We start from the raw sequence: 27,108 nt of genomic DNA on the forward strand, positions 1-27,108 counted from the left end.
CTCCAATATTAGATCTGGCATTGCAGGCAATGGTTTAACTTGCTGTGCCACATGCTGGCCCAACCTGTCTTTGAAAGTCTTCATGAAAAATGGAAGTAAAAGGTAGTTTTTATGCAAAATAATTTTGACATACATGTAGTATTTTTTCATAATACACATTTTTCATGAACTTTTTTTTTGAAAGGTAGAGATAGACAGGGAGAGGGAGGAAGGGGGAGAGAGAGAGAAAGATCTTCCATCTGCTGGTTCACTCCCCATATGACCATAATGACCAGGGCTGGGCTAGGCCAAAGCCAGGATCCAGGAACTCCATCCAGATTACCCACATGGGTTGCAGGGGCCCAAGTACTCAGGGCATCTCCACTGCTGCTTTCCCAGCACATTAGCAGGGAGTAGGATCAGAAACAGAGGTCAGGACTCAAACTGGCACTCATGTGGACTGCTGACATCACAGGTGGTGGCAGCTCAACCTGCTGTACTACCACACTAGCCCTTTTCATGAACTTTTGGAAGACTCCCTATATACATGGATTTCAAAATTTTTTTGCCCAAAAATAAATGTCTTTAATTCCATTTTACATGAACTTTTTGAAATACCCTCATGTAAGTGTAAATGACTCTTTCTTATTCTTTATGATTATTTTGGCATTTAGCCAATTAACTACTTTTATCACCCATGCCTAACATATATGAATATTTTTCACATGGCACTCCTTCTTAAGTCCAGTTAAGAAGCAAAACCTTGTTGATTTGGCTTAAGCCAAGAAAAAAACATTTCTCCATTTCCTAGAGAGTGCTCTGATTTAAACCACTGTGAACTTTACATATGTTGAAGTGGGCAGTGGAATGAAACTCCAAGTTACATCTTGAAATTGTGCTTACCTCAGTAAGTCATTTCTCAAAGTTTCCTTGAGACCCCATCAGCAGTTTGGAAACTTTGATCTCTTACAATAATGACGAACCTGGGCACATCTGTATAAATGTACTTTGAGACCTGACTTATTAAGAATGAGGTCTTTGGCCTTAGAACAGACCAAATATAAAGCAAATGAAAACTGAGTTCATGATTTTGGCCTTTTTAGTTTATTAGATTTTGGCCTTATTATATTGCCGTTAGCTGACCATTTTTTAATAGGTAGACTATTTAAGTTGGAAAATGCATTTTAAAAGTCTGGAGAAAGCCTAAGTTTTACATCATGGGTCCAGTCAAATTTCTTAGCTTCTGTGCCATTCCTTATGGGTCATTAAGATTAAATGGGAGTGCTTGTAGCATTGGCACTTGAGACCTAGTAAGCATTCTGTAAGCACTGATTGCGTTTGGTAGAGCAGAAGAGACCAAGCCAGTTCACCAAATGAGCATGTGTGATAAGTGCAGTGGTGGAGTTTGCAGACAGTTCGGGGGTAGCATACTGCTTTTGAAAACATACAAACCCAAGTGTCCTCTTTTGGAATGCTCCCATATTTCTGATTAGACAGGAAGTCTGTGGAAGGCTGTTTTATACAGGTAGTGAGGGGCCTTCTCTGGAGCAGGGAGTGCCTCTCTGCAGGCAGAAACGTAAGTGGGCTTTTCATACCCTTACCCAAACCTTTTTTCTCCCTCCTCATCTTCAGTGTCCCCAGTGCCTGCGACCAGCCTGATGAATGACACAGCCAGATGGGTTTATGCTGATGTGGAGCTGCCAGGGCAACAGCCCTATCCAGACTGGTGTGCTCTCTGTAGGATTCAGAAGGGTTAGTCAGTGTTAGTGGCAAACTGATTTCACAAGCTGGGAGATAGGGAAAGAAACACTCTTTGAGGACCATGGCGGATATCCCTAGCATATGATGATGGCTCCCTGCATGGAAGCTCCTCCATCAGTGTCTAAACTGAATCAGTGTAAGAGGGGAGAAGTAGAGAAATGAGAAACATCAAGTGCAACTCGTAGTAGGATGGCTGCCTGCCAGAGTGTATATGTATAGTTATGCAGTATGGCTGTTGAAAGATGCATTTTTTTAAATATACGACGTTTGTTTGACCACGTTTATGATGAAATCTCTTGAAGTCAGTGACCATTAGGACTCCCTAGCTTGAGGCAAGGAACTCTGCTGGGAGAATTTTGGCTTTTAGTGATATAGCTGAATTCTAAGCAAAACCTAATTTGACATGGAGTTTTGTGGATTTGTTTATGACAGTGAATTGGAAATTGATTTAAATTTTCTAAAAATTGGCTTTAAGATAGTAATTGCATAAGATCAAGATGGAGAATAAAAGATATTTGGCAGATGAGTTTAGAAATTGAAGATTCCAAAACATCTTAATATATTTATATTCCTACTACCAAATTGTGTTCAGTATAGTAATAAAAATTCATCCATTCATGGTAGATTTGTTGAGTGCTCTTCATTATGTGTCAAACTCTTGTTCTAGGCCCTGATTAGGATGATATTGATAATGAATAAAAATGAAGATAGGGATTCAATTTTCCATTTTACAGTTACATGATACAACTGAATTAAACATTGCCTCTAGGATACCATTAGTGTAAATGTTGCTGTTGAATGGGTCTCACAGTGACACTAATGTCACCATTCTAGATACTCTAGTCTGCAGTAAATTTATGTGACTAAAAATTAAACAGAGACAATTATTGGTTCAAGCAGATCATCACTTGTCATCTTTGACTTCTAACTCATGTCCATGGCATCCAAACAATCAGACATGGACATGACAGATCTTTAATCAGTTTCATTTAGTGTTTGGTGCTGCCTCTGTAAAATTTCATTTTGTTCATGTATACAAATGTAAGGTATTTCAGATTAGATCTCTACAGTAGAATGATTTCTTCTTAGTCAAGCCTCTGCTTCCATATAATAAAACTTTTCAATAAAAAATAAATGATTGTTCCATGAGGCACCCTGAGGCTTGTGCACTGTGGACTATTCCTCCGAGTGCGGAGTGACCCCATCCCTGGGGAGCCTTCCATCCATGCCCTGGATCCCCAGGATGCATGCTTCTTTGAGCCTCCTACTCAATCAAAAGCTGAATCACATGGGTCTTAAATGACTTTAGGGACTCAAAAAAATCTGAGATGATACCATGTGATTTTTCATAATAATGGACAAAGATGATACAGGTAAATTAAGCCCAATCTCAAATATAAAAGTTCAAAAAGTTAAATTTTTTTATAACAAAAATACAACTTCAAAAAGTTCAAGGAAGATAAAAATTAATTTTGTTGCAAAATTACTTTTTGAAATCCAAATGCAGATTTTTTTTAAAGCTTATTTTTAATTATTTGAAAGGTAAAAAGACAAATAGATACGCAAATCTCCCATCTGTTGTTTCACGCCCCCCAAAATGCCTTCAAAAATCCAAAGCTGGGCCAGGCTAAGGCCAGGAGCTGAGAACTAATTTTGAGTATCTCAGGTGGGTGGCAGGAACCCAACTACATGAGCTGCCACCTGCTGCCTTCCAGGATTCATAATAGCAGAAAGCTGGAATTGGGAGTGGAGCCCAGACTCCAAACCTGGGCACTCCAATGCGGTATGCAAGTATCCCTAGTGGTGTCTTCACCTAGCCTAGATTTTTTGTGATACACATTTTCCAAGCACTTTTTGAAACCTCTCGTGTTACAGAGGTTATTTATGTCCATCTCATTTCCCATCAGAACTTGCATACCCCCTTTCCTGTTCACAAACCTCATCTACCACTTGATTTCTCTCTTCCTTTTCCTAATCTCTACTAGCAAAGCTTTTTTTAAAAAAAAGATTTATTTATTTATTTGAGAAGTAGAGTTATAGACAGAGAAAGGGAGAGAGAGAGAGAGAGAGATGTCTTCCATCTGCTGGTTCCCTTCTCAAATGGCCACAACGGCCAGAGCTGAGCCGATCCAAAGCCAGGAGCTTCTTCTGGGTCTCTCACACAGGTAGAGGGGCCCAAGCACTTGGGCCATCTTCTACTGCTTTCCCAGGCCACAGCAGAGAGCTGGACTGGAAGAGGAACAGCCTGGACACAAACTGAGACCCATATGGGTTGCCAGCACTGCAGGTGGATGCTTAGCCTAGTACGCCACAGCACCAGCCCTACAAAGCACTGTTAATGAGCAGAGAAAAGTTCCCTGGGTTAGAATGCAGGTAATCTATTCTCTGGTGCCTCGTCTCTCCTACCGGACAGCCAATTAGTGATGGGCATTCCATGAAAAGAATGGAGAAAACTCAGGCCTCTGATTTACCTTAGTACATGAAGGCCTGAGACTACCTTTCCTATTTTATTCTATCATAGTAACAGAGAGAACAGTAAAACTTTGGGTTCATGTTGTGCAACAGTGATTGACAATTCCTCTGTGGGTTCTGCTTTTTGTAATCATGACAGGTTGAAGTTTAGGCAGTGTAAGTTTTCTTGTGCTTGGGAAAAAAGGCATTCTTTATCATACACCATCTTCAGTGGAAACCTGGGTTCTCATCCACTGAGGCAGGGACCTGCTGCTCTTGCATACATAGAGTTCAAATGAATATACTTTGTATAGAATGTGATCCTTCCTAGAAATGAGGCTGACTGTAAAGCAACCTAAGAAGGTGAGGTCTTCAGGGCCAGCACTGTGGTGTAGTGGATAAAGCCACCTCCTGCATCCATCTGGCCGGTTCAACTCCCGGCTGCTCCACTTCCGATCCAGTTCTCTGCTGTGGCCTGAGAAAGCAGCAGAAGATGGCTCAAGTCCTCGGGCCCCTGCACCCATGTGGGAGACCTGGAAGAAGCTCCTGGCTTTAGATCAACACAGCTCCAGCCGTTGCAACCAACTGTGGAGTGAACCAGTGGATGGAAAACCTCTCTCTACCTCCCCTTCTCTCTGTGTAATTCTCACTTTCAAATAAATAAATCTTTAAAAAAGAAGGTGAGGTCTTCTTATGTTCTTAAACCCTCTAGACTTAAGAAGCAGGCTACCATTTTTGATGAACTCCAGCCTTCAGCAAGAAATCAATCACATGACTGGGCTGTGGCATGTTAAGTCCTAGTGGAGATGATTGGATGCTCTTAGGAAGAATAGTAGAGCTAAAAAGGATTATTGTCTTTACCGCCCAGTAGAGTTGACAGTGTTTTCATCCATAGTGTTGGCCGATAAGAACTTTAGTATGGTAGAGAACAGACACCACATTTGAACTGGACTTCCATCACCCAGTCATTCTCAAACCCATAGAATGTTTTGGAAAACTTTAAATAGCTAATAAAAATCAGTGTCATCCAATAGCTAAGATATGGAATCAACCTTGATGTCCATCAACTGATGACTGGATAAAGAAATCATGGTATATATACACACATACACTGTGGAGTACTGCTCATCTATGAAAGGAAGGAAGGAAGGAAGGAAGGAAGGAAGGAAGCAAGGAAGGAAGGAATCATGCCTTTTGCAAAAGATGGTCAGACAGCTATCACATGTTTTTCTGATTAGAGGTAAAATATAATGTATTGAAGCAAAACAGACTTTTTGAGAATCAATGATGGTTTTTAGCTCTTGTCTCTTTTGTTGAGGAACAATATTTTGTTTTGTTTTCTCTTCATATTATTTGTTGAACTCTTTTACTTAGGGTAGCATTAACCATATGACTATTAAGTATACTATAAAAAAAAGATCATTGTAAAAATTAGGAGTAGGAATTCGAGAGGAAGGTGGAGGAAGAGTTGGAGCATGGGTGGGAGGGAATTTGTGGGGAGTGCTGCTCATGCACCTGGGAAAGCAGCAGAAGATGGCCCAAAGTCCTTCGGCCTCTTCACCCATGTGGGAGACCCGGATGAAGCTCCTGGCTTCAGCCTGGCCCTGCCCTGGCCATTGCAACCGTTTGGGGAGTGAACCAGCCAATGGAAGATCTCTCTCTCTCTCTCTTTCTTAAAACTCACTTTGGAAAAAATAATTCTTAAAAAAAAAAAAGAACAGAAAAAGAAATAGACTCCAAGGGAGAAATTTAAGAGAATAGAGACTCTCTTAAATTGATATGGGAAAACATAAAATATGAAATGTGCTAGAGAATAATTAGTTCCCCCACCCCCTCAAATATGGTCCCATTAATGGAACTAGAAAAGAGAGCTGATCTGATTGAGAAATTACTTTTTAGATTTGACATGTAGGGTGAAAAGTGATACAGCTGAGGGTAAATGTCTTGTGGGCTGCTGGCCAGGTAGGAGTAAAGGCTGACTGGAGATGAGGCTGTGAGAGTTACATAGATTTATAGTTTTGTATTGTGGAACTTCCAAAAGCCTGAGAATGTCCTTAATTATTCAGATGAGGAAACTGGTGCAGAAAAGTAGAATGGTTTGGTCAGAGTCCCACAAGAGCTACATGGAGAGCCCAGGTCCCCCTGAAGTTCTTGTCCAGGCTTCACTGAAGGTACAGGACTAAGTAGTGTAAACCTTTACAGAATAAGACTGAGGGGGCCTCTACAGGAACTATCATCACACTGCTGTGGGGAGCAAAGACATGAAGGAGTAAGGAAAATTAGCACCATGCAATTGGATTAAAGCAGCCAAAGGGAGACGCTAGCCTGAAGTCAGAGGAGTGGCAAGAAACTAGAGATCATAGGAGATGTCAACCAAACAATGTCATTGGAATTATGATAAAAATCACTGGCCGTCCATCTTGCCTGTTCATGTGATGGGTGTCGTGCAAATCCATGGCTCCTTGAATCCACCTTGGAACTCACACGTTGGAGTAAACATCAATGAAGTGATTATTCCAGTGACTTCCTAAGTGCATGACTGGAAGAAAGGGATCTCCAGAATCTAGTCTTCTGGTAGCCCTTTCTTTCCAGCATATGCTTAAAAATTGATATAATGTTTCTCTTTCTCCCATCCCAGTCACCGGAAGAAATTGATAAGGAAAAAGTTCACCTCTCTGACTCAGAAAGGAAAATGGACCCAGCTGAAGAGGGCACAAACGTGTTCACCGAGAAACACTCAGACAATCTGTTTAAACGAACAGAAGTCCTTGCAGGTGAGTGGCTGGTGGCCATCTGGGGACAGGCTGAGTAAGTGATGTTCAGAGGGGCGGCCAAGCTTGCTGAGTGGCACCTTCCTGCTGAATGCAGTCTTGAGAGCCCTTTATTGCATGGTGAAAGATTTGGCAAGCATCCTGTTTGTCTTCTACCAGCAGCATCACCCATTGGGTAGGAGTGGAGAGTGGGAAGTCACAAAGAGGAAAGTTAAGAACTGAATGGTGCAGAACAGCAGGGCATGGCAGGTTGGCAGGATATGAAGACCAGTCAGTCTTGCTTCAGGTCATCCTGATTTCAAAATAAAGAGAAAGATAAAGGTCTTCGGGAGTGGAGGGCACAAGTGGGAGGTGGTTGACAGAAATACAACCCAAAGTGTTAAGAATGTTGACTCTATATGTAGCCTGCATAAGTACTAACACTAGGTTTCAAAGGGGAATATTTGCAAGATAAAGCAATACCTAATCCTTGGAAGGATAGACTCAGAAGCCAGACTAGAAAGAATTTCCATGCTTTTTTCATCTTTACACTTAAAACTTTTGAGTCAATGATATCCTGTGTTGTGTTTCACTGAAAAAGCAGTGGGGTGATGGAAATATGAAATGTGAATACTGAGAAGATGACGGCATTTTAAGTGCGGGATTAGTTGAGGTCACAGGCAGATTTTTCTTATTGAAGCTTTTGGGTAATACTAATACTAATCAAAGAAAGTATTGTACCTTCCTGAGGAGTGTCAGATTTGCATAATTACCTGGTTACTTTACTGAATCCAGTTTTTAAAAAAGTTTAGATTTTCAAATTAAGCCTTTTATAAAAGTGTAAATAGATTGGGCTTGACAAAGTAAAGTTCTGCAGCCTTGAATCTCTTCTAAAAGCAATCTTTCTTCTGGCATGTTTCAGCTGTCATTGCCGGGGGAGTCATCGGCTTTCTCTTTGCAATCTTCCTTATCCTGCTGTTGGTGTATCGCATGAGAAAGAAGGATGAAGGCAGCTATGACCTTGGAGAACGCAAACCATCCAGTGCTGCTTATCAGAAGGCACCTACTAAGGAGTTTTATGCATAAAACTTCCACTTAGTGTCTCTATTTGTGAGATCACTGAACTTTTCAAAATAAAGCTTTTGCATAGAATAATGAAGATCTTTGTTTTTTTGTTTTTGTTTTTATTTTCATTAAAGAGCCATTCTGGCACTTTAATGATAAAATCCCATTGTATTTAAAACTTTTCATGTATTTCTTTAGAACAACATAAAATTAAAATTTAACATCTGCAGTGTTCTGTGAATAGCAGTGGCAAAATATTATGTTATGAAAACCTTCGATGTCCATGAAATTGGTTTAAACTTTTATGTGCAAATATGAAAAGATTGTTTTTATACTATGGATTGAAGATGAGAGCTGTTTTTGTTTGTGTCAGCATGTCTGGGATTGACCTTACCAAGTGGGTCTTATTTTGTTAATTTATCTGTTGTCCCCCTCTTTTCCTCTGCCCTGCCCTCTGTCCCCTTAAAACCAAAACCAAATCCTATGCCTTTTGTAGCTGTCATGGTGCAATTTGTCTTTGGAGAATTCAGATAATGGTAATTTAGTGTATATGTGATTTTCAAATATGTAAACTTTAACTTCCACTTTGTGTAAATTTTTCAGTGTCAGACTGTCCATTTTACACTTGCTTTATTTTTCATTACCTGTAGCTTCAGGCAGATTTGCAAGAGCAAGTTAATGTGTAAAATTGGATTATTACTACAAAACTGTTTAGTCACATCTGTCCAATCAGATCTTCTCTTGGGAGGATTGGATGGGAGTTACTCAGCAAATCCAAAGATGCTAACAGTATTTTGAGAAGTTGCTGCAGATTTCTTTGGCCACTGTATTTGTTAATTTCTTGCAATTTGAAGGTACGAGTAGGGGTTTAAAGAAAAAACCAGTTTTTGTTCTAAAAAATGCATTTAAGTTGTAAACATCTTTTTAAGCCTTTGAAGTGCCTATGATTCTATGTAACTCGTCGCAGACTGGTGTTAAATGAGTATATATAACAGTTTAAAAAAAAAGTTGGTATTTTATAAGCACAGACAATTCTAATGGTAACTTTTGTAGTCTTATGAATAGACAAAAATTGTAATTTGGGAACATAAAAACTACTGAATAAATCATGTGGCCTCATATTGAAAATGTCACTGTTATACATTTTGTACATTTTCGATCAAATGTACAACTCCCCGTTGCTAATGAATGTCTGCCCTCGAGGATGATGTGGGTTTGATTTCTAAGTGTTCCATGGTGTCTGTAAATCAAAACCAAAGAGCCCATCAGTGAGGCTGCTTATTACCAGATTCACTTCTGGACTGGCCGGAGGAAATCTGAGTGTATCATCCTCTGTGTGTTTGGGTACAGTTATGGGAAGGCTACCAGGGAATTTTGAAGTTTACAACCTTTATAGGATAGCTGATGGCAATGTTGAGACAGATGCCTGCTTTTGCAAACCACGCTGAAGACCATAAATTCCAAAGAATTGCAGGAGACTTTCTGGAAGCCAATCTCTGACAGTCTCACAGACTGATTTACCTTTGAGCCTGTGCTCCAAATCTCTCCTGAAGCTTAACTGAAGAACGAATAGATGGCATACCATAGCTCACATTATGGGGAAGGAGAGATGGCAGAGGAGCTCTGTGGCTTAAATGAGGGCCTTGCTGTGTAGGAGGGAAGTGACTGGGAAGAGTGATGCCTGAGGAGGAGGTGGAAGTGTGAGGGCACCTTGGCTGGGCACTTACCTGTACCGAATATTTCCTTTTGCTGTTTTACCTTTAATTTTGTTTTCAACTATGAGCCACTGTAATAGGAAGAAGACAGCAAAAGCAGCAACTTTTCCAACTTGCCTTTAATAAAATTTGACTACTTCATTTAGAGAACATTCTCTAGAATTGCCCCAGAACTCATTTTTAAAATGCCTTTTTTTTTTTTTTTTTTTTGCAACACTTGGAACAGCGTTTACTTAAATCTTGAATGGCCTTAAATCTCAGAGTCCCACCCCATCACTTACAGAATCAATTCATTTTATTTAGAGTGATTTTAAAAGCCACACAATGTCCCTCAATTGCAGAGGCTGAGAAGAATGTAGTGGGTATACCTCTTACTGTGCAAAGGCAGAGTGAAATTCAATTCACAGAATAACAACTGCTTGGAGTATCCATGCCAGGAAAAGAAAATTTCTGGCAAATATTTTGTCACTGCTGTAAAGCAAAATATTTGTTAAAGTGCCAAAATAAAGTCTGTCATGCCGAAAGTAAATCATTGTATAGACTGACATCCAGTTTTCTTCAACTGTACGTTTTTTGCTCAGTTTATTTTGATTTCTTAGGTTCAGTAAATACTATAAAAAGTGTTAGTTATGATTACTGAGTCCAGGAAAATTTTGGTAAAATATAAATATTAAACTCAATGTGAAAATGTCCTGTTTCCTTATCCACATGTAAATGCTTTCCCTTGTGTGCATATGGCTTTGTGCTTGAGAGATTTTCAAAATCCACCCATTATGGGGGAAATAAGATGAGCTTTTATATTTTTTAAAAGGTTTTTTTTGTGTGTGCAGATGCATAGTAGTTGAACTTTGGGTTAGAACTTGGTGAATGAAAGTGAATTTAGGATGAACATGATTTTAGAACTTGCCAACCTTTTAATGTTAAAAGTTGGTTATTTCACATCAGATGTTTAGGGAATTAAGATTTTTGGTAGTGCACTCTTTTCTTGGCAAATTAGATGAAATGCCCTTGCTTATTGAGGGTATACAAGGGCACATCAATAAAGTTAATGAAATTAAGGCATAAGTTATTTTTGATGCAAAAAATTTTTTGAACTCTGCATATGAGGTTGTCTTAAAAAACTTCATGGGTTTCTAACAATTTTGCACCAAAATAAACATCTATTCATTTCATTTCCCATGAACTTTTTGAAGTACCCCTGTAGTCTGTTTGATAGAGAATCTAGGAAGATAAGCTAAATAAGAACATAATTACCTTACTCAGATGGCGGTAAAGAAATTAATATGCCTACACAGGGGTTGGTTCCTACCAGAAAAGACACAATAATAACTTTGTAGTTTTTAGGCACTCGCTTCTTAGACATTTTGAAATGTTGAGGAAACTTTTCAAGTGAGGAACAAAAATATAAAAGCTAAAAGAATTGTAAGCTTAATTTTATAACCAGCAGCTTCTTCAAAACCCTTATTATATAATGGAGTGGTAAGAAAAAATATTTTTAAGCATTGGGTTAAAGGCGGCAATGGGTAATGACTGTAAGGCACACAGTCCCTGGCGTGAACGTCCAAGTTCTGAGCCTCTAGCACACAAGAGTGAGATCTAATTAATTAAGCCAAAAGGTCAACAGAGTGGTCTAAACTGAGTGACCACTGAAGTTCTTTTCAGTGCTAATAGTTTCTGTCAGTAATGACATTTGGGATTTGGCTGTTTCTGGGGAGTTAGGTTCAGCCAGCATAGGAAACTTTAAAATGGGTAGAATCTCTGTCTGCCTTTCAGTGGTAAAAACAGTGTCAACATGAATCCTGTCCCTGTCTGTCTCCTAACTCTGGATGGTGTCGCCCTTAGGATTTAGGGTGCTAAGATTGCATTGCTTTTTGTTTGTCTATCTGCTGTTTCTGTTCTTCAGCAGGGCTTTGACCAAGGAATTGCAGTGGCTGTGGGAGCTACTTGGTTTCCTGTGAGTAACTGGGAGTGGTAACCCAAGCTGTCCATCTGACTCACAAGTAGCAAAATGAAGCTTTAGATTTTGGTGCTTCAAATACCCCAAGCACAAGATACATTCATCTGACATCTGTTGGCAAAACAGCATTCAAGCCACAAATGTTTGTATGTGCACATCACAAGTTCAACAAATATTTGCCTACTGATTATGCCCTGGTCACTTCAAGAAAGGGGTTTAGTGGTGAATATATAAACAAACACCCTGTCTTCATTCTGCTTTCATGGATTTAGGGAAATAAATAAATGAAACTAACAAGTGGAAATGTCCAGTTGGTGGTGATTGCTGTGGATAGACGTAATATGGGCTGATGTAAGGGTCTGAAGGCTTGTAACAGCCCAGGTGAACTAGGTGTGCTGTGCTAACAATCTCAAAGTCTCAGTAAGTTAGAGCTGCAAAGCTTGCTTTCTTACTCTCACTATATGTCCATAGGGCCACCGGCCAATGGGATAACTATTTCCAGGAACATGTGAGTCACGGAGGTAGAAGGAGAAGCTCTGAAATACACAGTGGCTCTTAAACTTTCCTCCCATCAGCAGATCTGATATATGTCACACCCACCCACAACTGATTGGCCAAAGCTAGTCATGGGGCCACACCTAAGTTCCAGGGGGCCAAGTAGTACAAACCTACTTTTGTGCCCTAGCAGAGAGAGAGAGGATATTTGTGAAAGCTACAATGACCACTATGGGAAGGTCCTAAGGGGCGGAACAAGCTTGGCATGTTGAAGAGCAGGGAGAAGACTGTGGCTGGTGAATGGGGAAACAGGGATTAAAAAGTCGAATCATTCCCTAACTGGTCTTCATTCTTCCACTTTTGTTCTTTTACCTTTTATTCCCACAAAGAAGCTGGATTTGGGGCAGGCACTGTGTCTTGGCAGGTTAAGTTGCTGCTTGGGAAGCCAACATCCTGTGTTGGAGAACCGGTTTGAACCCCAGCTGCTCCATATCTGGCCCAACTTCCTGATAATGCACCTGGAAAGCAGTGGGTGATGGCTCAAGTGCTTGAGTTCCTGCCATTCACATGGGAGATCTGGCTCTTGGTTTCAGGCTGGCCCATGCCTGGCTATTGCATTTGGGAAGTGAACCAGATTCATTCTCTCTCTCTCTCTCTCTCTCTCTCTCTCTCTGTGTGTCTGTGTCTCTCTGCCTTTCAGATTAACAAATATTTTTTTCAATAAAGAATCTAGACTGATCTTATATAAATCAGTTTATGTTTCTTTCATCAATGGTTCCCCCAGCACTTAGAAGAAAGTCCCTGCTTCTTTATCCTTGGTCTACAGTAACTGTCCTCCAGATAATGTATGATAAGGGGACTAAGAGAGGGCATCATGGCCACTTTGGTCATTATAGTAACTTAGGGCAGAAAGGATGGTGGTTTGGCCTAAGATGATCACAGTAAAGATGGAGAGGAACTGTTGAGGGGGGTAGGGTTTTGTGAAAGGGTTATAAGGAGTAGGAAAAAAAAATCAAAGATGACACCCACATTTTTGGTTGAGTGGGTGGTGACTCATGTTTTGAGAAGGGGAATACCAAAGGAAATTGGCTCTTGAATCAAGAGTTCATTTTGGCCCATGTTACATTAGGAAGAACTATTGGATACCCAAGTGGAGATGACAGGTAAACAATTGAATGTAAGAAATTGGAACTCAAGGATGAGGTCTGATAGTAATTTAGGAGTAGTGTCCATCAGTTGCCTCTTGGCATTGATTCATTCCCTACTCCTCCCTGCTCTGCTTTGTGTGGGTTGAGGGAAGGAGGGTTGGAATGAAGGGAACATGGGGTTCACAAGATCGACCAATACAAGTCCTTGTCAACAGACTTATGGAAAATTTGGCCAATGAGAGGCACTGGCAGAAGACTTCAGGCAAGAAAGTGAGAAAAGCCAGAGGGCACTTTCCCCTTCCTCTGCTGTGGACAGCATCAGTGCATCTCCTCTGTGGAGATTTCCTGCTACTCAGCCCCTTCTCCATGGTCCCAGAGCCCCCTGTTTCTAAACCCTCATCACCCCACTTTTGCTGTCTCTCTAGCCATAGGGACAGTAGCAAATTCCTGGTGTTGCTGTTTTCTGGGACATTTGAGTCTCTCCAGTTTTTCATCACAGTTTTTCCAACACCTGTGCAACTGACTCCGGTATTTAATTCTCTCCATTGCATTACACAACATAAGTCCTGTTTTCCTTCCTGGACCCAGTCTAACAGCATAGAAATGAACAGCATGTAGACAGCGATGACAATGGATGAGATTATTTGTAGACTAAGGAGACAGAGAAAGAGGATGGTCCTGGGACTGCCTTTAACAAAGCCTGCACCACACAGATCACATCTTTGAAAAAAAATTATAAACATATTAAAGTAGCCACTTCTTTCTGGTCATTAATAACATAAAATATGAACTGTTTTTAAAACAGAACGAAGTAATTGGGCAGAAGACTAAGAGCTCTGTGCATAGCCAGGAAATATCTGTGTTTACAATGGGAATGTGTCAGCAAGCAAAGCAATAAGTAATTCTTCCACTTGTAGCCTTGTCCTAAGGTCATTGAAAGCAGGATTTTTGTCTCCTTAATGACATTCTGCTTAGGTAAATACCAGAGTAAGCTTATATTTCCTCTGTCAAGAGCAGTTGGAGGGAAATGCAGTAAAGATAGATGATTTGGTTCTGTGTAGGGATCATGAGAGGTTTCCTTTGCTGATACCTCCACAGCATGATCCTGTTTTCTATGTGACTCTTTACTTCACATGTGGGAAGGATAGTACCACCTATCACATTGACTTGTGGGACTTCAAGGAAGCAATGGGGCGATGCACTTAGCAGTAGAGATCCTCTACACAAGAGAGCTCATTCACTCATCCCTATAATGCTTCCTGGACACTTACTGTTTGTCAGGCACAGTTGTAGGTACTGGGAAGAGACACAAAATAAGAAAGTATGTAAAATAACAGAGAGAAGGTGACATTTGAGCAGAGTTGGTGAGGGATTGAACCATGGTGGGTGGAGGAGGGGAGGCTGGGGATTTGGGGATCTAAGAAGCATTCCTGGCAGAAGGAACAGCAAGATGCAAGGCATTGGGTGGGGTGGGGGGAGCAGTGAGCTGAGTAGAGTGGTAGACAGTCAGTGAAGCACCCACAGGCCAAGAGTAATAGTATATTCATCTCCTCATAGCCATTGCAATGACCTTGGAGAGCCATAGCAGGATTTTGAGTGAAGGAGTAACGCAATCTGATGCATGCTTAAAATTTGTTCTTCAATTTCAGCAGGCACAGAGTCACCAGGAGGACTTGCAAAAACACAGATTTCTGGGATTCACTCCTGGAGTTTCTGATTTGGTAAGTGGGTACAATTTGAGAACTTTCATATCCAATAAGTTTCTCAGATACGGCTGCAGCTGCTAGTCCAGAAAACTCCTCTTCAGGAATCATTGTTTCAAGGGGGATTTTTTTTTTAAAGATTTATTTATTTGAAAGTCAGTGTTACACAGAGAGAGGAGAGGCAGAGAGAGAGGTCTTCCATCCACTGGTTCACTCCTCAATTGGCTGCAATGACCAGAGCTGCACCAATCCGAAGCCAGGAGCCAGGAGCTTCTTCCAGGTCTCCCACGTAGGTACAGGGGCCCAAGGACTTGGGCCATCTTCTGTTGCTTTTCCAGGCCATAGCAGAGAGCTGGATCGGAAGTGAAGTGGCTTGGTCTCAAACTGGCGCCCATATGGGATGCCGGTGCTTCAGGCCAGCTTGTTAACCTGCTGCGCCACAGTGCTGGCCCCTCAACGGGGATTTTTGTGATGATTTCTAACGGGTGGTGCATGTGGGCACAAATAAAGCAAGGAAACTAGTGACGCTACTGTAGTATTCAAGAAAGACAGGCATGGTGGATGGAGTTGGTCAGATTCTACAGAGCTCTCTAGCCTCCAGGTCTGGAAAGCAAGGTGAAAACATGGTAAATGGTTTGTTAACACTACATTACAACAGCTGATAATGTGGGACCTGCCTTGTGGCACAGCAGGCCAAGCTGCCTCTTGCAACGCTGGCACTTCTATCAGAGTGCCAGTTTGAGTACTGGCTATTCCACTTCTCTTCCAGCTCCCTACTAATGCACCTGGAAGGCAGCAGATAATGCCCCTAGTGGTTGGGTCCCTGCCACTCACATGGGAGACCCAGAAGGAGTTGCTGGCTCCTGGCTTCAGCCTGGCCCAGCTCTGGCTATTGCAGCCATTTGGGGAGGGAACCAGCAGACAGAAAAATTCTCCACCCTGCCCCCACTCTCTCTCTGTTCCTCCATATCATTTTGCCTTTCAAAAAAATAAATAAAATCTTTTATTCAATGTGTTAAAAATAGCAGATCCATTTTTCTAGATTTTATGATCAGTTTTTGAAAGTATATCAACAGCACTATAATCCTAAGTGATTCTTCTTCCAGACAGCCACAAGCTCCAGAACTCTCCCTTCTTCTCAAGATATCACAAATTGTCCGGTCCCCCAATCAACTTCACTCCTTTGTCTTCACTCTTATAACCTTCAACATCTACAGTAGCACCTCTCATCTGCAGGGGCCAAGGGGAGAAGTCCAGGGCTGCCAGAGGATGTTAGAAATCATGGGTAGTACCAAACCCTATATATACACTGTTTTTTTCCCTAAGCATACATATGTATGATAAAATTTAACTTGTAAATTAGGCACAGTAAGAGCTTAACAATAATTAATAATAAAATAGAACAATAATTACAATGCAATGTTATGTGAATGTGGTCTCTATCTCAAAATACCTTATACTGTAGATCTTAGCGACCTGAACATGTGATTTTATCTTTTCTTATTAGGTCAAGAAGTTTTATCTTTTTACTTGAAAGAAACACTGTGCACTCTATGGCTTCTCTTTGGCATATCCAAATTACCAGAATCATTACTCTTATACTTTGTGGCCATTATTAGTAAAATTAGTGTTACTTGAAAACAAGTACTACAATTCTATGACCATCAACCTGATAACTGAGACAGCTGCTAAGTGACTCTTGGGCAGGTATCATATACAGTGTGGATACACAGGGCAAAGGGATGAATGGGCCAGACAGTGCAGGGTTTTATGATGCTACTCGGAATGACAATTTAAAGCTTATGGATTGTTTATTTCTAGAATTTTCCAAGGAATGTTTTTGGACTACCATTGACCAGGAGTAACTGAAACCAACACCATAGATAAGAAGAACTCCTGTTCTAGATACCTAAATAGTTACCTGCTTTCACCTTCAGTTCTAAGTGCAATGAGAACCAAGCTCAGGTTTCATCCGTTCTGCCACCACCCACCATGGTGCACTCCCATGCCTGCCTTTAGAACTAGCCCAGTCCCTCCCTAGTCTTGCATGCATCACCAGATGGCTCTTACTAGCCTCTTAATTCATCTGTGAAACTTGGTAAAACCCTATATGGAGACCTCTATCCAAGTGAAACAAAGCAAACAACCTATGTCTTGTCTTACGTCTAAACAAAATTCAAGTCAGTAGATGGCCACAGTTATTTCTTATAAACTTGGGCTTCCATCTCATGTCCTTAAAATATAGACAGTGCTCTGATGGGTTGAAGGTTTTCTTATAGATTTTTTTAGCATTTTGCAGATAAATATTTAGCATTTATACAGGGAGCTGATTAGTGTTTTCTTCCCTTGTTCTTTCAGTATTTCCATTATTGTGCCATATAATCACCCTGCTGGATCCAGGCTGTCCCTGAGATCAAAAACTCTCATTTATGTGAAGGAGGCTGGGCTGTAAACGTGGTATGAAAAAACTTCTTCTATGCCATCTTGATTGCTAACATCTGTTTAAATTTCCATTCATAAATTTAAAATTCGGGCTTCTGCAGCCATCTGTTTTCTAGCAACAATCTGAAAAGAAGAAAGACCCAAGGCAGATGTGCAGGTGGAAGAAGAGAGGCTGTCTGGCTTGGCCAAGGTTTGTGAGATTTTACTGTTTTTCTCTCTCTCTCCCTAACAGGGTAGGCATGACTTTCCTTCATTTCAACTCTGCAGTTCTGTCATACTAGGAGAAGGGATGAGGGAGTGACTTTTTTTCTCACAGCTTCTTCTCTCTCTCTCTCTCTCTCTCTCTCTCCCTACACACACACACACATACACACACACACACAAAGTGCACACTTTACAAATAAGAGACAAGAGCCGAAATCTTTCTGCTGATGTGCTTGAAGTTACCTGGCAATCTCAACAGACACTGGTGAACTAGAAACCATTGCGTGCCTAGATCATAGGCCATTTCCTAGCTGGGCCTCCCACTGGGAATTTCTCCACAGATTACTTTGGCATGGGTAGTGGATATGATCTGGCAGCTGCAGGACCCAGATGCCAAGCTAGGCAATGGCCCTTTTTTATTTTGCTCTTGGCAGCATCATCTATGTCTAAGGGCCGGGGCTTCTTCTAAAGCTGTTTGGCTTTGTTCCACGGGTGCTGTTGCAGCAACTGTGAAAGGCCTTCAAAAGCTGACATGACATTCAGGGGGCCTGCTGGGCTCCAGTATTTTCTCAATTGCAACCTAGCTTGGGACTCCCTTTTAGCTTCAAATGATTTTTTTTTCTCATTTATGTTGAAAAACAAGTCTTCAGCAAACCACATGCAAAGTCCATTTGGCATCCTCACATCCCCTCTGAAAACCTCAGCGGTATGAACAAGGATCCACCCATCCCAAACCTTCCTTTAACAGTCCTGCACGTAAGCTGGTGGTTTGTGGGACTGCCTTGCTGGGTTGTATGTGCTTATTTTCATTCTACTATGACATTGCTTTTATATATAACTCATGACAGACGTTCTGGGCCTCACTGTGTGACCTAGAAAGAGTCTTTTAACCATTCAGAGTCCAACTTCTCGAAATGCAACAGCATAGATGATGCTGATGCCTTCCTTATGCTTTCTTGCTGTGATTTGATTTTTCCCCAAATTTCATGTTTGAGCCCCAGATTCATAGGTTAACGGTATTCGGAGGTGGGGGCCTTCACAAGGTAATTGGATGAGATCATGTGAGCGGGCCTCCCACAGTGGTATGGGTGGCTTTATAAGAAGAGAGATCTGCACTGGTGGGCTTGTTCTGTCTTGCTCTAAGACCACCCTCCATCACAGCACCAAGCAGCAAGAAGGCTCTCCCCAGACAACAGCCCCAGGCTCTCGGACTTCTCAGCCTCCAGAACTGTGGGCTCCATAAGCCTCTATTCTTTATAAATGACCCAATTGGGGCATTCGGTTACAGCAACAAAGACTAAGACCTCACTACTGAGAACACCATCGGGGTGGTGTGCATGGTGTGTGAGGACTGGCTTGGCAGGCATCCGTGTCGTGGGAACACCAGACCTCTAAATCCCCTGCAGTCCTGAGCAGTTGTTATCACCCCATCAGAGCTGCTCCTGCCAGCAGCTTCATCAGGCCCTCCCACACTGTCACTGAAGCCTCTTTTCTACTCTTGCAATCCCTGCTCTGTCCTCTTCCCTCACGCCCTGTGCTCCTCTGGGCAAAAGATTGAGGGGTACTCAGAGACAAGGTTGTGAGCCTTGCCTTCTAGTTTAACATCAGGGTTTTAAAGGATCTGGAGCAGAGATGGTAATGACTTGGTTCCTGGTCCTCTCTTCCTTATCTCCATCCATGGCAGACATCATCAGTTGATCCTAGTGTGCTCTCCTGTACAATCTGTTAGAATCAGGTTGAGGTGAAACCTCTTCACCATTCTCTGCCTGGAGAGACACCAGCCTTGAAGCCATAGTTTTCCTGGATCAGCCGTGTTGTGAGCTAAATAGGATGTGTCTATTTAAATAGTTTGTCATAAAGAACCAAATCTAAGCTGCAATACTGCTTTGGGAGGGAAACACATTTGGAACTTAAGGGAGCAATTGGCACATACACTGGGCTTTTTCTGTACTTGGCCATGTGAGTAGGAACAACAGCATGAGTTCAGGTTGTGAGCACAGGATGCCTTGTTCTAACCCTGGCCCGGCCTCTGACGGACTGTGTGACTTTCAGCAAGTTAATTCACCTCTCTGTAGCTCCCTCTTTCATCTATAAAATGAGAAGGTAATATGATTATTATGGTGCTTTAAAATGTATTGTTTATAAAGCATTTAGAACAGCACCTGGCATACAGCAGATACAAGATAAGAATTTATGGAACAGAGAAATTCCATGTTCTAATCTGAACTGGGAGGCTTTATGTGTTTCCTTAGTCCCTTTCATGAAAAAAAAAAAAAAAAGACAATCACAAGTTTTCTATTCTGTAAGTGATATGCTATTTGCATCTGTTAATCACTTGTAATCCTTTGCAGATGTGTGAGCTCATGTACTCCCAATAGGCTTCTGAGTCAGGGTACTAGTTGCTATCTTACAGGTGAAGTGACTGAGGCATTTCTACGGGGTGTTAAAGGACACAGGTGCAGCCATACAAACTCCTGAAAAACCTCTCAGGAACATGTAGCAAAGTCAGTGACCCTAGGTCACAGGCAGGGGGATGCTTCAGGGACTGCACCAGAAGTCTTCGGTAACATGGACCTGTCCTGGCTGGCGCAAGTGTGAGTTAATAAGGTTGTGAGTGCTGACCTCACTGATTCCTTTTCTCTAATTATGTTTTTTGCATTTTACCTTAAAATGTACCTTTTACCATACAGAAACAGGGAATGTACATTGTTATATATTAGAAAATAAAGTTAAGCAAAAACAAGAGAATAAAAAAGTACTCCCAGCACTCAGTGAGTACCAGTGTGAGGATTAGTATTTATCCTTCCAGAATGTTATTTATAGTTCTCTTTTCCACAAAGTGAGATTACATGATGCCTACTACTGTTCCATTAGCTTTTTATCTTACTCAGTGATCGCCTTTCCATTTCAACACATCTTATCTTATCTAATCACAAATCATATATATATTTCCCAATTATCTCCAAAGTGGTTTATGCAAACCTAAATCCTCTGCAAGACCACATTTGCAGTTATTTTTATGTCACATAAGCCTCTTTAAACCTATCCATTTTTTCATAACACAGACTTATTTTTTAAAGTTTTATTTATTTTTCATTTTATTTGAAATGCAAACAGAGTGAGAGAGCAAGAGTGAAAAAGAGAGAGAGAGAAACAGTGACAGTCAAGAGAGCGCTTTATCTGTTGCTTTATCCCCCAACTGACTGCAGCAGCCAGGGTTAGGGCAGGCCAAAGTCAGGATCCCAGATTTCAAACTGGGTCTTCCATGTGGGTGGCAGGGGCACAAGTATTTGAGCCATCAACTGATTTCTCCCAGGGTGCACATTAGCAGAAATTTGCAATGAGAGTGGAACTGGGACTGGAAGCCAGGCACTCAGATATGTGGTGTGGGCTAAGCAGCATCCTGATGGCTGTGCCAAAAACCTGTCCTGACACAGACTTATTGAAGGGCTACTGCTCCTGCACCTTTGACCATTTTCTTTTTCATTTTGGAAACAGTCCTAAATTTCTAGAGAAGTTTCCGTACAAGTTGTTGTTTTTCTTTTCTGGAGTATGTGAGAGAGATTAAGTTGCTTTTAAGTGTGCATTTCCCGCATGAAGGGCACTTGCCTACATCAGCACAGCATCGACATCCAATCAGAGAACTAAAGCTGATCATCACTGCCCTCTATCCCTTAGACTTCTTCCAGCTTTTCTGGTTGTCCCAGTCGAGTTCTTCAGCAGGAGGAGCCATTGTAGAATAATGCGCTGAGTTTTTGTTGTCCTGGTTCTTTAGTCTCCTTCAATTTGGAACATTCTTCTTCAGTCTCTCCTTAACGTTCATGACCTTGGCACTTGTGGAGATCAAAGGCTAGCTATTTTATACAATGTCTCTCAACTTAGAGTTCCCTGACAAACTCAAGCTAAGCATCTCTGGCAGAAATACCACAGAACTGGTGCTGTAATACATCCTCATTGCATCCCATTAGGGAGCATAGGATTTAGATTTGTCTCATTACTGATTATGTTGACATTGATCTTTGATTAAGGTGGCATTTTCTAGGCGTCTTGCCCTTTATAGCTAGTAAGTATCTTGTGGGGAAGTACTCTGAGACTATGTCAATAATCTGTTTCTTATCATGCTTTCAATTGTTTTGTTTATTTTTACTAGCAGGGGTTCATGAATTCCTATTTTATTTAAGGGATCACAATTCATTACTGTCACCATTGATTTTCATGCTTGTAGTGTCCTCTATTTGGCCCTGGAAGTCCCTTAATGTTGGTTCTGCATCATTTGATGTGACATATCTCTAAATTCACTAAGCACTTTGCTATTATTTCCTATAAAATGATAAGGTTATAGGCTTCTCTTGTACTTTCCATAGCTTAACTCTGGCATCAGTCATTTATTCAATGATTCCTGGTATCTTTTAGTGGAGAATGGCATTTAGAAACCAAAATCCAGGCACTTAGTATACTCAATACTTTGGGAGTGTCATTACTCCCAGGTTTTCATAGTACATAGAGCTAGGGAATATTTAAGGATCTCTGTGTGGATTCCTTTATATTTATTTTTAGCTATCTATATATCACCTGTCTTTCTATCTATAATCTAGCTATAGCTACATTTTGAAAATTATACACTTACATAATTATCTCCAAGTCTACAAGGTTCATTCTAATTTTCCGTTTTTCGTATTTCTAACTCACTTTCCATCAATGAGATATGTAGCTCTCATTGTCTTTAATGTTCTAAAATTTAATTTATTCCTTTTCATTTTATCTGAAAGGCAGAGAAACAGAGACAGATACAGAGAAATCTTCTATCTGCTGGTTAACTCCTCAAATGCCTTCAACAGCCAGGGCTGAGCCAGGCTGAAGCCAGGATCCTGGAACTCAATCCAGGTCTGTCACATGGGTGACAGGGATTCAGCTACTTGAGCCATAACATGCTGCCTCCAGGATGTGAATTAGCAGAAACTGGAATTGGATATGAAGCCAGGTACTCTGATGTGGGATGTGGGTGTCCCAAGCAGTATCTTAACTGCTGCACTCATTCTCTTTAATATATTCACTTAATCCTCCTGTATGTAACCAACCTCCTATCTGCCCTCTTTATATTACTTGGGCCCCAGTATACAACACTGGGTCAATCTATCATGTAGATGCCTTATTCACCCTGCTCAAGAGCTGCCATGTCACACCAGGTAACTGTATCTACACAGAATACTCATCACCCAGTCTGGGTTCCAACACACCATGCTAGCTCCCCTATCCCAAGTGGATGCCTTTCTCACTTCCGCTGACCTCTGACACCTTGCTGAGCCACCCTGCCATGTGGATGTTTTCCTTCTGCTTGGACATCCTAGGCTGCACTCTTGTCATTCCAGTCTGCCCCCCCCCCCCTCTTTTTTTTTTGGATAGGCAGAGTGGACAGTGAGAGAGAGACAGAGAGAAAGGTTTTCCTTTTGCTGTTGGTTCACCCTCCAATGGCCGCCACGGCTGGCATGCTGCAGCCAGCACATCGTGCTGATCCGAAGGCAGGAGCCAGGTGCTCTCCTGGTCTCCCATGGGGTGCAGGGCCCAAGGACTTGGGCCATCCTCCACTGCACTCCCTGGCCACAGCAGAGAGCTGGCCTGGAAGAGGGGCAACTGGGACAGAATCTGGCACCCCGACCGGGACTAGAACCTGGTGTGCCAGCGCCGCAGGCAGAGGATTAGCCTATTGAGCTGTGGCACCGGCCCCAGTCTGCCTTTGACACCTGCATAGGACCACCCTCCCACATGCAGACTTGTCTCAACCCACTTAGCCTTCAACACCTCACACAAGGCAGCCCATGAGCGTAGATGACTTCACTCTTAGGGACAGGTGGCTTCAGGCCAAGCCACCCTTGTTGTGGATGCCCTCTGCATTCCACTTAAGTGCCAGCATGTCTTGCCCCCACCCTGCTCCCCACCACACACACACACACACACACACACACACAAATTTTGCTTGCTCAACTCCATCTGAGGACTTTTGCACAAACTGTTCAGGAAGGAAAGAGGGAAGGAAAGAAAAAGAAAAAAAGGAATCATTGTAGGCCCTTGAGGAAGAACACCCTGGCACTTTACCATTAGCCCCTCAGGTCCACTCCTTAATTATTGGCTGGATATGAAAGTGTGCAGTGATAATTCCCCAAGTACTGTGATTGTTTTCTGTAAACTCTTCTCTTTTATGGAGGAGGGTGGGTGGCAAGGGAGTCAGGAAGGGATTCCTATTGATCTTTCCCAAAGGTGTGATTTCAGTTGGATAATAATTAGTGGGAGGCACTATGAGTTTGCTAGGGCTGCAGCTTGGGGGGGGCTTTAAAACAGAAGTTCAGGAGACTGGCATTTGTGGCACAATGAGTGGACACTACTTTCAACAACGGCATCCCATATCAGAGTGCCAGTTTGCACCTTGGCTGCTGCACTTCGGTACTGCTTCCTACAAACGCTCCTGGGACGGTGGCAGAAGATAGCCTGGTGGGACCCATGTGGGAGACCTGGATGGAGTTCTGGGCTCCCAGCTTCAGTCTGGCCCACCCCCAGCCAGTACAGCCATTTGGGAAGTGAACCAGTGGATGGAAGATCTCTTTCTTTTTCTCTGTCTCTCCCCCTCTCTCTGTCACTCTGCTTTTCAAGTAAATAAAATACGTCTTAAAAAATACAGAAAAACGGAAGTTCATTTTCTCAGTGTTCTGGAGGCTGAGGTCTGAGATTAATGTTGGTGAGGCTGGTTTCCTCGGAGGCGTCTCCGCTTGGCTTGCAGAGGGCTGTTTTCTCCCTCTGTGTCTCCTTCCTTCTATACTCCTAAAAACACCACGTATATTGGAGGAGGGCCCACCAGTATGACTTCATCTTAACTTAATTACTTCTCTAAAAACTATCTCCAAATACAGCCACATTCTGAGGTACTGAGGTTAAGACTTCAGCATATGAATGCTTTTGGAGAGACATAATTCAGTCCATAACAAGAAAGTATTCCCAGAGGGCAAAAAGCCTTGCATTCTTCCTTGTGTGATGAGAGTGCCTTATGCAATTTAAGTTTTTAGGACTTCCTTATTTGAATGAGTAACCTTAGAAAATCTTATTCTTTCTTATCTTTCCCAAGCAAAAATTTCTCTTACCAAACCTCAGCAAAATACTGAATAGTTTGGTGAATTATAGAGCAAGTTTTGACCATTGAATTTTCTGAGCCATGTAAATTAAAATCAAGGGACAGGACAGCAAAAGAAAAGAAGAGTCTGTTAAGGGGACCTACAAGGTTCACTATAGGGCCCACATGGCAGACACTATGACTTAGGGTACTTGATTATAGAAAGGTATCTAGGGGCCGGCGCCATGGCTCACTTGGTTAATCCTCCACCTGTGGTGCCGGCATCCCATATGGGCACCGGGTTCTAGTGCCGGTTGCACCGGGTTCTAGTGCCAGTTGCTCATCTTCCAGTCCAGGGGGCCCAGGCTAGGAGCAAAGGTCAGAGACACTGCCTAATGGGATAAAAAGCATGAATCTCAAGGTTTTTACAGGGACTGCATGAAAGGTGAGACTGAACAAGGAGTCTCAATGTATCATGAAGTGTCTATCCAGAGGTTGTGTTACCAGGCTGTTGCACAGAAGTAGAGATAAGGAACCAGTTTAGTAAGGAGAGTACCAAGTGAAACCTGGAGCAATTTTCTGGGCCACTGGGATATAACTAGCAGTTATAGGGCCTCCAGGGCTTTAGCTATGGGTGATGAGGGACGTGTTAGGATAACCAAACCACCTCAGGCATTCTATAAATCAAGACTCAAATACTAATTCAGACAAGCTAAATAGAGAAGGAAATCTTTTGGTGCATGTAGCGGGAAGGGAGCAAGTCTAGCTCCAAGCTCAGCTGGATCCTGGGGTTCAGAGGGTATCAGCACTTTCCATCTGCAATCTGCCCAGCTCTACCCTTCTCCTCAGTTTGGCTGCATCCTTCACTACACGTGACTTTCCTGGTGTTTAGAAGGATGTTTGAAAACAAAACAGTTTCCCTTTACTTCTCCTATCCTGAGGAACCCCCTCTCCCTACCAGAGTCTCTGATAATTCTTAAGGAAGGCTCTGGCTCAGATTGGGTAATATAACCATTTCTGACCCAACCACATGGTCAATGAGATACCATGCTCTGATTGGTCATTATGAGTCAGTGGATGGAGAGCAGCTGCAGCAGAATCACGTGGAAAGGGAGAACAGAATATCCCTAGGAAAGAAGCAAAGTGCTGTTACCAGAAACAGAGACTGTGAATTCATGGTGGGAAAAGCCATCATCTTTCCAGACACTTCTGCCCAGACCAGGGAATCCATTCTCTATGCCCAGGATAATTCCTGTCCTGCACTATTCAATATGCCAGCTTAGCCTTAACATGTAAGAGAATGACCCTAAAACACTGGAGACCTGAGGGCTCCATCATACATCCTGGAGTTCTTGCTATAGCATTGACCTCTTTATTTTCTTCCTTTATAATTTACTTATTTGAAAGACAGAGAGAGAGAGAGAGAGAGGTCTTCCATCTGATGGTTCAGTCCCAATTGGCTACAATGGCCAGAGCTGCGCCAATCGGAAGCCAGGAGCCAGGAGCTTCTTCTGGGTCTCCCACATGGGTTCAGGGGTGCAAGGACTTGGGCCAAGGCCATAGCAGAGAGCTGGATCGGAAGAGGAGCAGCCAGGACTAGAACCGGCGCCCATTTGGGATGCCGGCGCTTCCCATATGGGCATTAACCCGCTGCACCACAGCGCCGGCCCCATGATGTATCATCCTTTAACATATGTATATCACTTATATAGCCCTCACTATATGCAGGAACCATTCTAAATGCCTTTTTCTTTCAAACACCAATTTCTTTATGCTACATAATCTTTATATCCTAAGTGTCCTCATTAAATAGAGAAATTTTATTCTGCATGTTTATAAAATTCCACAAACTGGTCCTGAAAATTTGAAAATCAAAGTAATCAACAATTAAGACTAACAAAGAGAAACTTAGCTCAGAATTAATAAAGGTTACCCAGGGAGGAGGGGGAGGGAGGAAGGAAAAATGTTACTTAGGTATTCTCTGAAGGGTTTAGTCCTTGTGTCTTCTGAAAATTGTCATTCAAGACACTTGTATGGATTACCTTAAAGTAATATACATGAATTTAATTCAATTGAAATTATAAAGGGTCTTTTATGTTGGAAAATAATGTGCTACAAAATATATTCAACTCGCTTGTGTTTAGTGAGACATAGTTCCTACTATCATAAACTATCTTGTTAATAGTAGTCAAATCGGACAGATTGATAACCATGCTCCTATTTACTCTAAACTTCCTGTAAACGTTAATAGAATACCTAAAAATTTTAACTATGCAATTGGCTACCAGGATAGAAATTATGTTTCCCAGTATACTTTTTGACTACATTTGACCATGAAA

The 27,108-nt window shown here is 41.9% G+C and overlaps 1 protein-coding gene across 2 annotated transcripts in view; it reads left to right on the forward strand.

Annotated features, from left to right (window-relative positions):
* The window catches only part of SDC2 (syndecan 2), a 118,448-nt gene extending 109,314 nt beyond the window's left edge, over positions 1 to 9,134 (forward strand). For both annotated transcript variants that reach the window (XM_017341450.3, XM_051843926.2), the window contains exons 4-5: positions 6,830 to 6,965; positions 7,864 to 9,134. In XM_017341450.3, the coding sequence (XP_017196939.1) occupies positions 6,830 to 6,965; positions 7,864 to 8,027 (300 nt within the window). In that variant the 3' untranslated portion in view covers positions 8,028 to 9,134. The remainder of the gene's footprint in view (positions 1 to 6,829; positions 6,966 to 7,863) is intronic.
* Positions 9,135 to 27,108: the final 17,974 nt, after the last annotated feature.

This window comes from Oryctolagus cuniculus, chromosome 6 (genome assembly GCF_964237555.1).
Source record: "Oryctolagus cuniculus chromosome 6, mOryCun1.1, whole genome shotgun sequence".
Taxonomy (NCBI): domain Eukaryota; kingdom Metazoa; phylum Chordata; class Mammalia; order Lagomorpha; family Leporidae; genus Oryctolagus; species Oryctolagus cuniculus.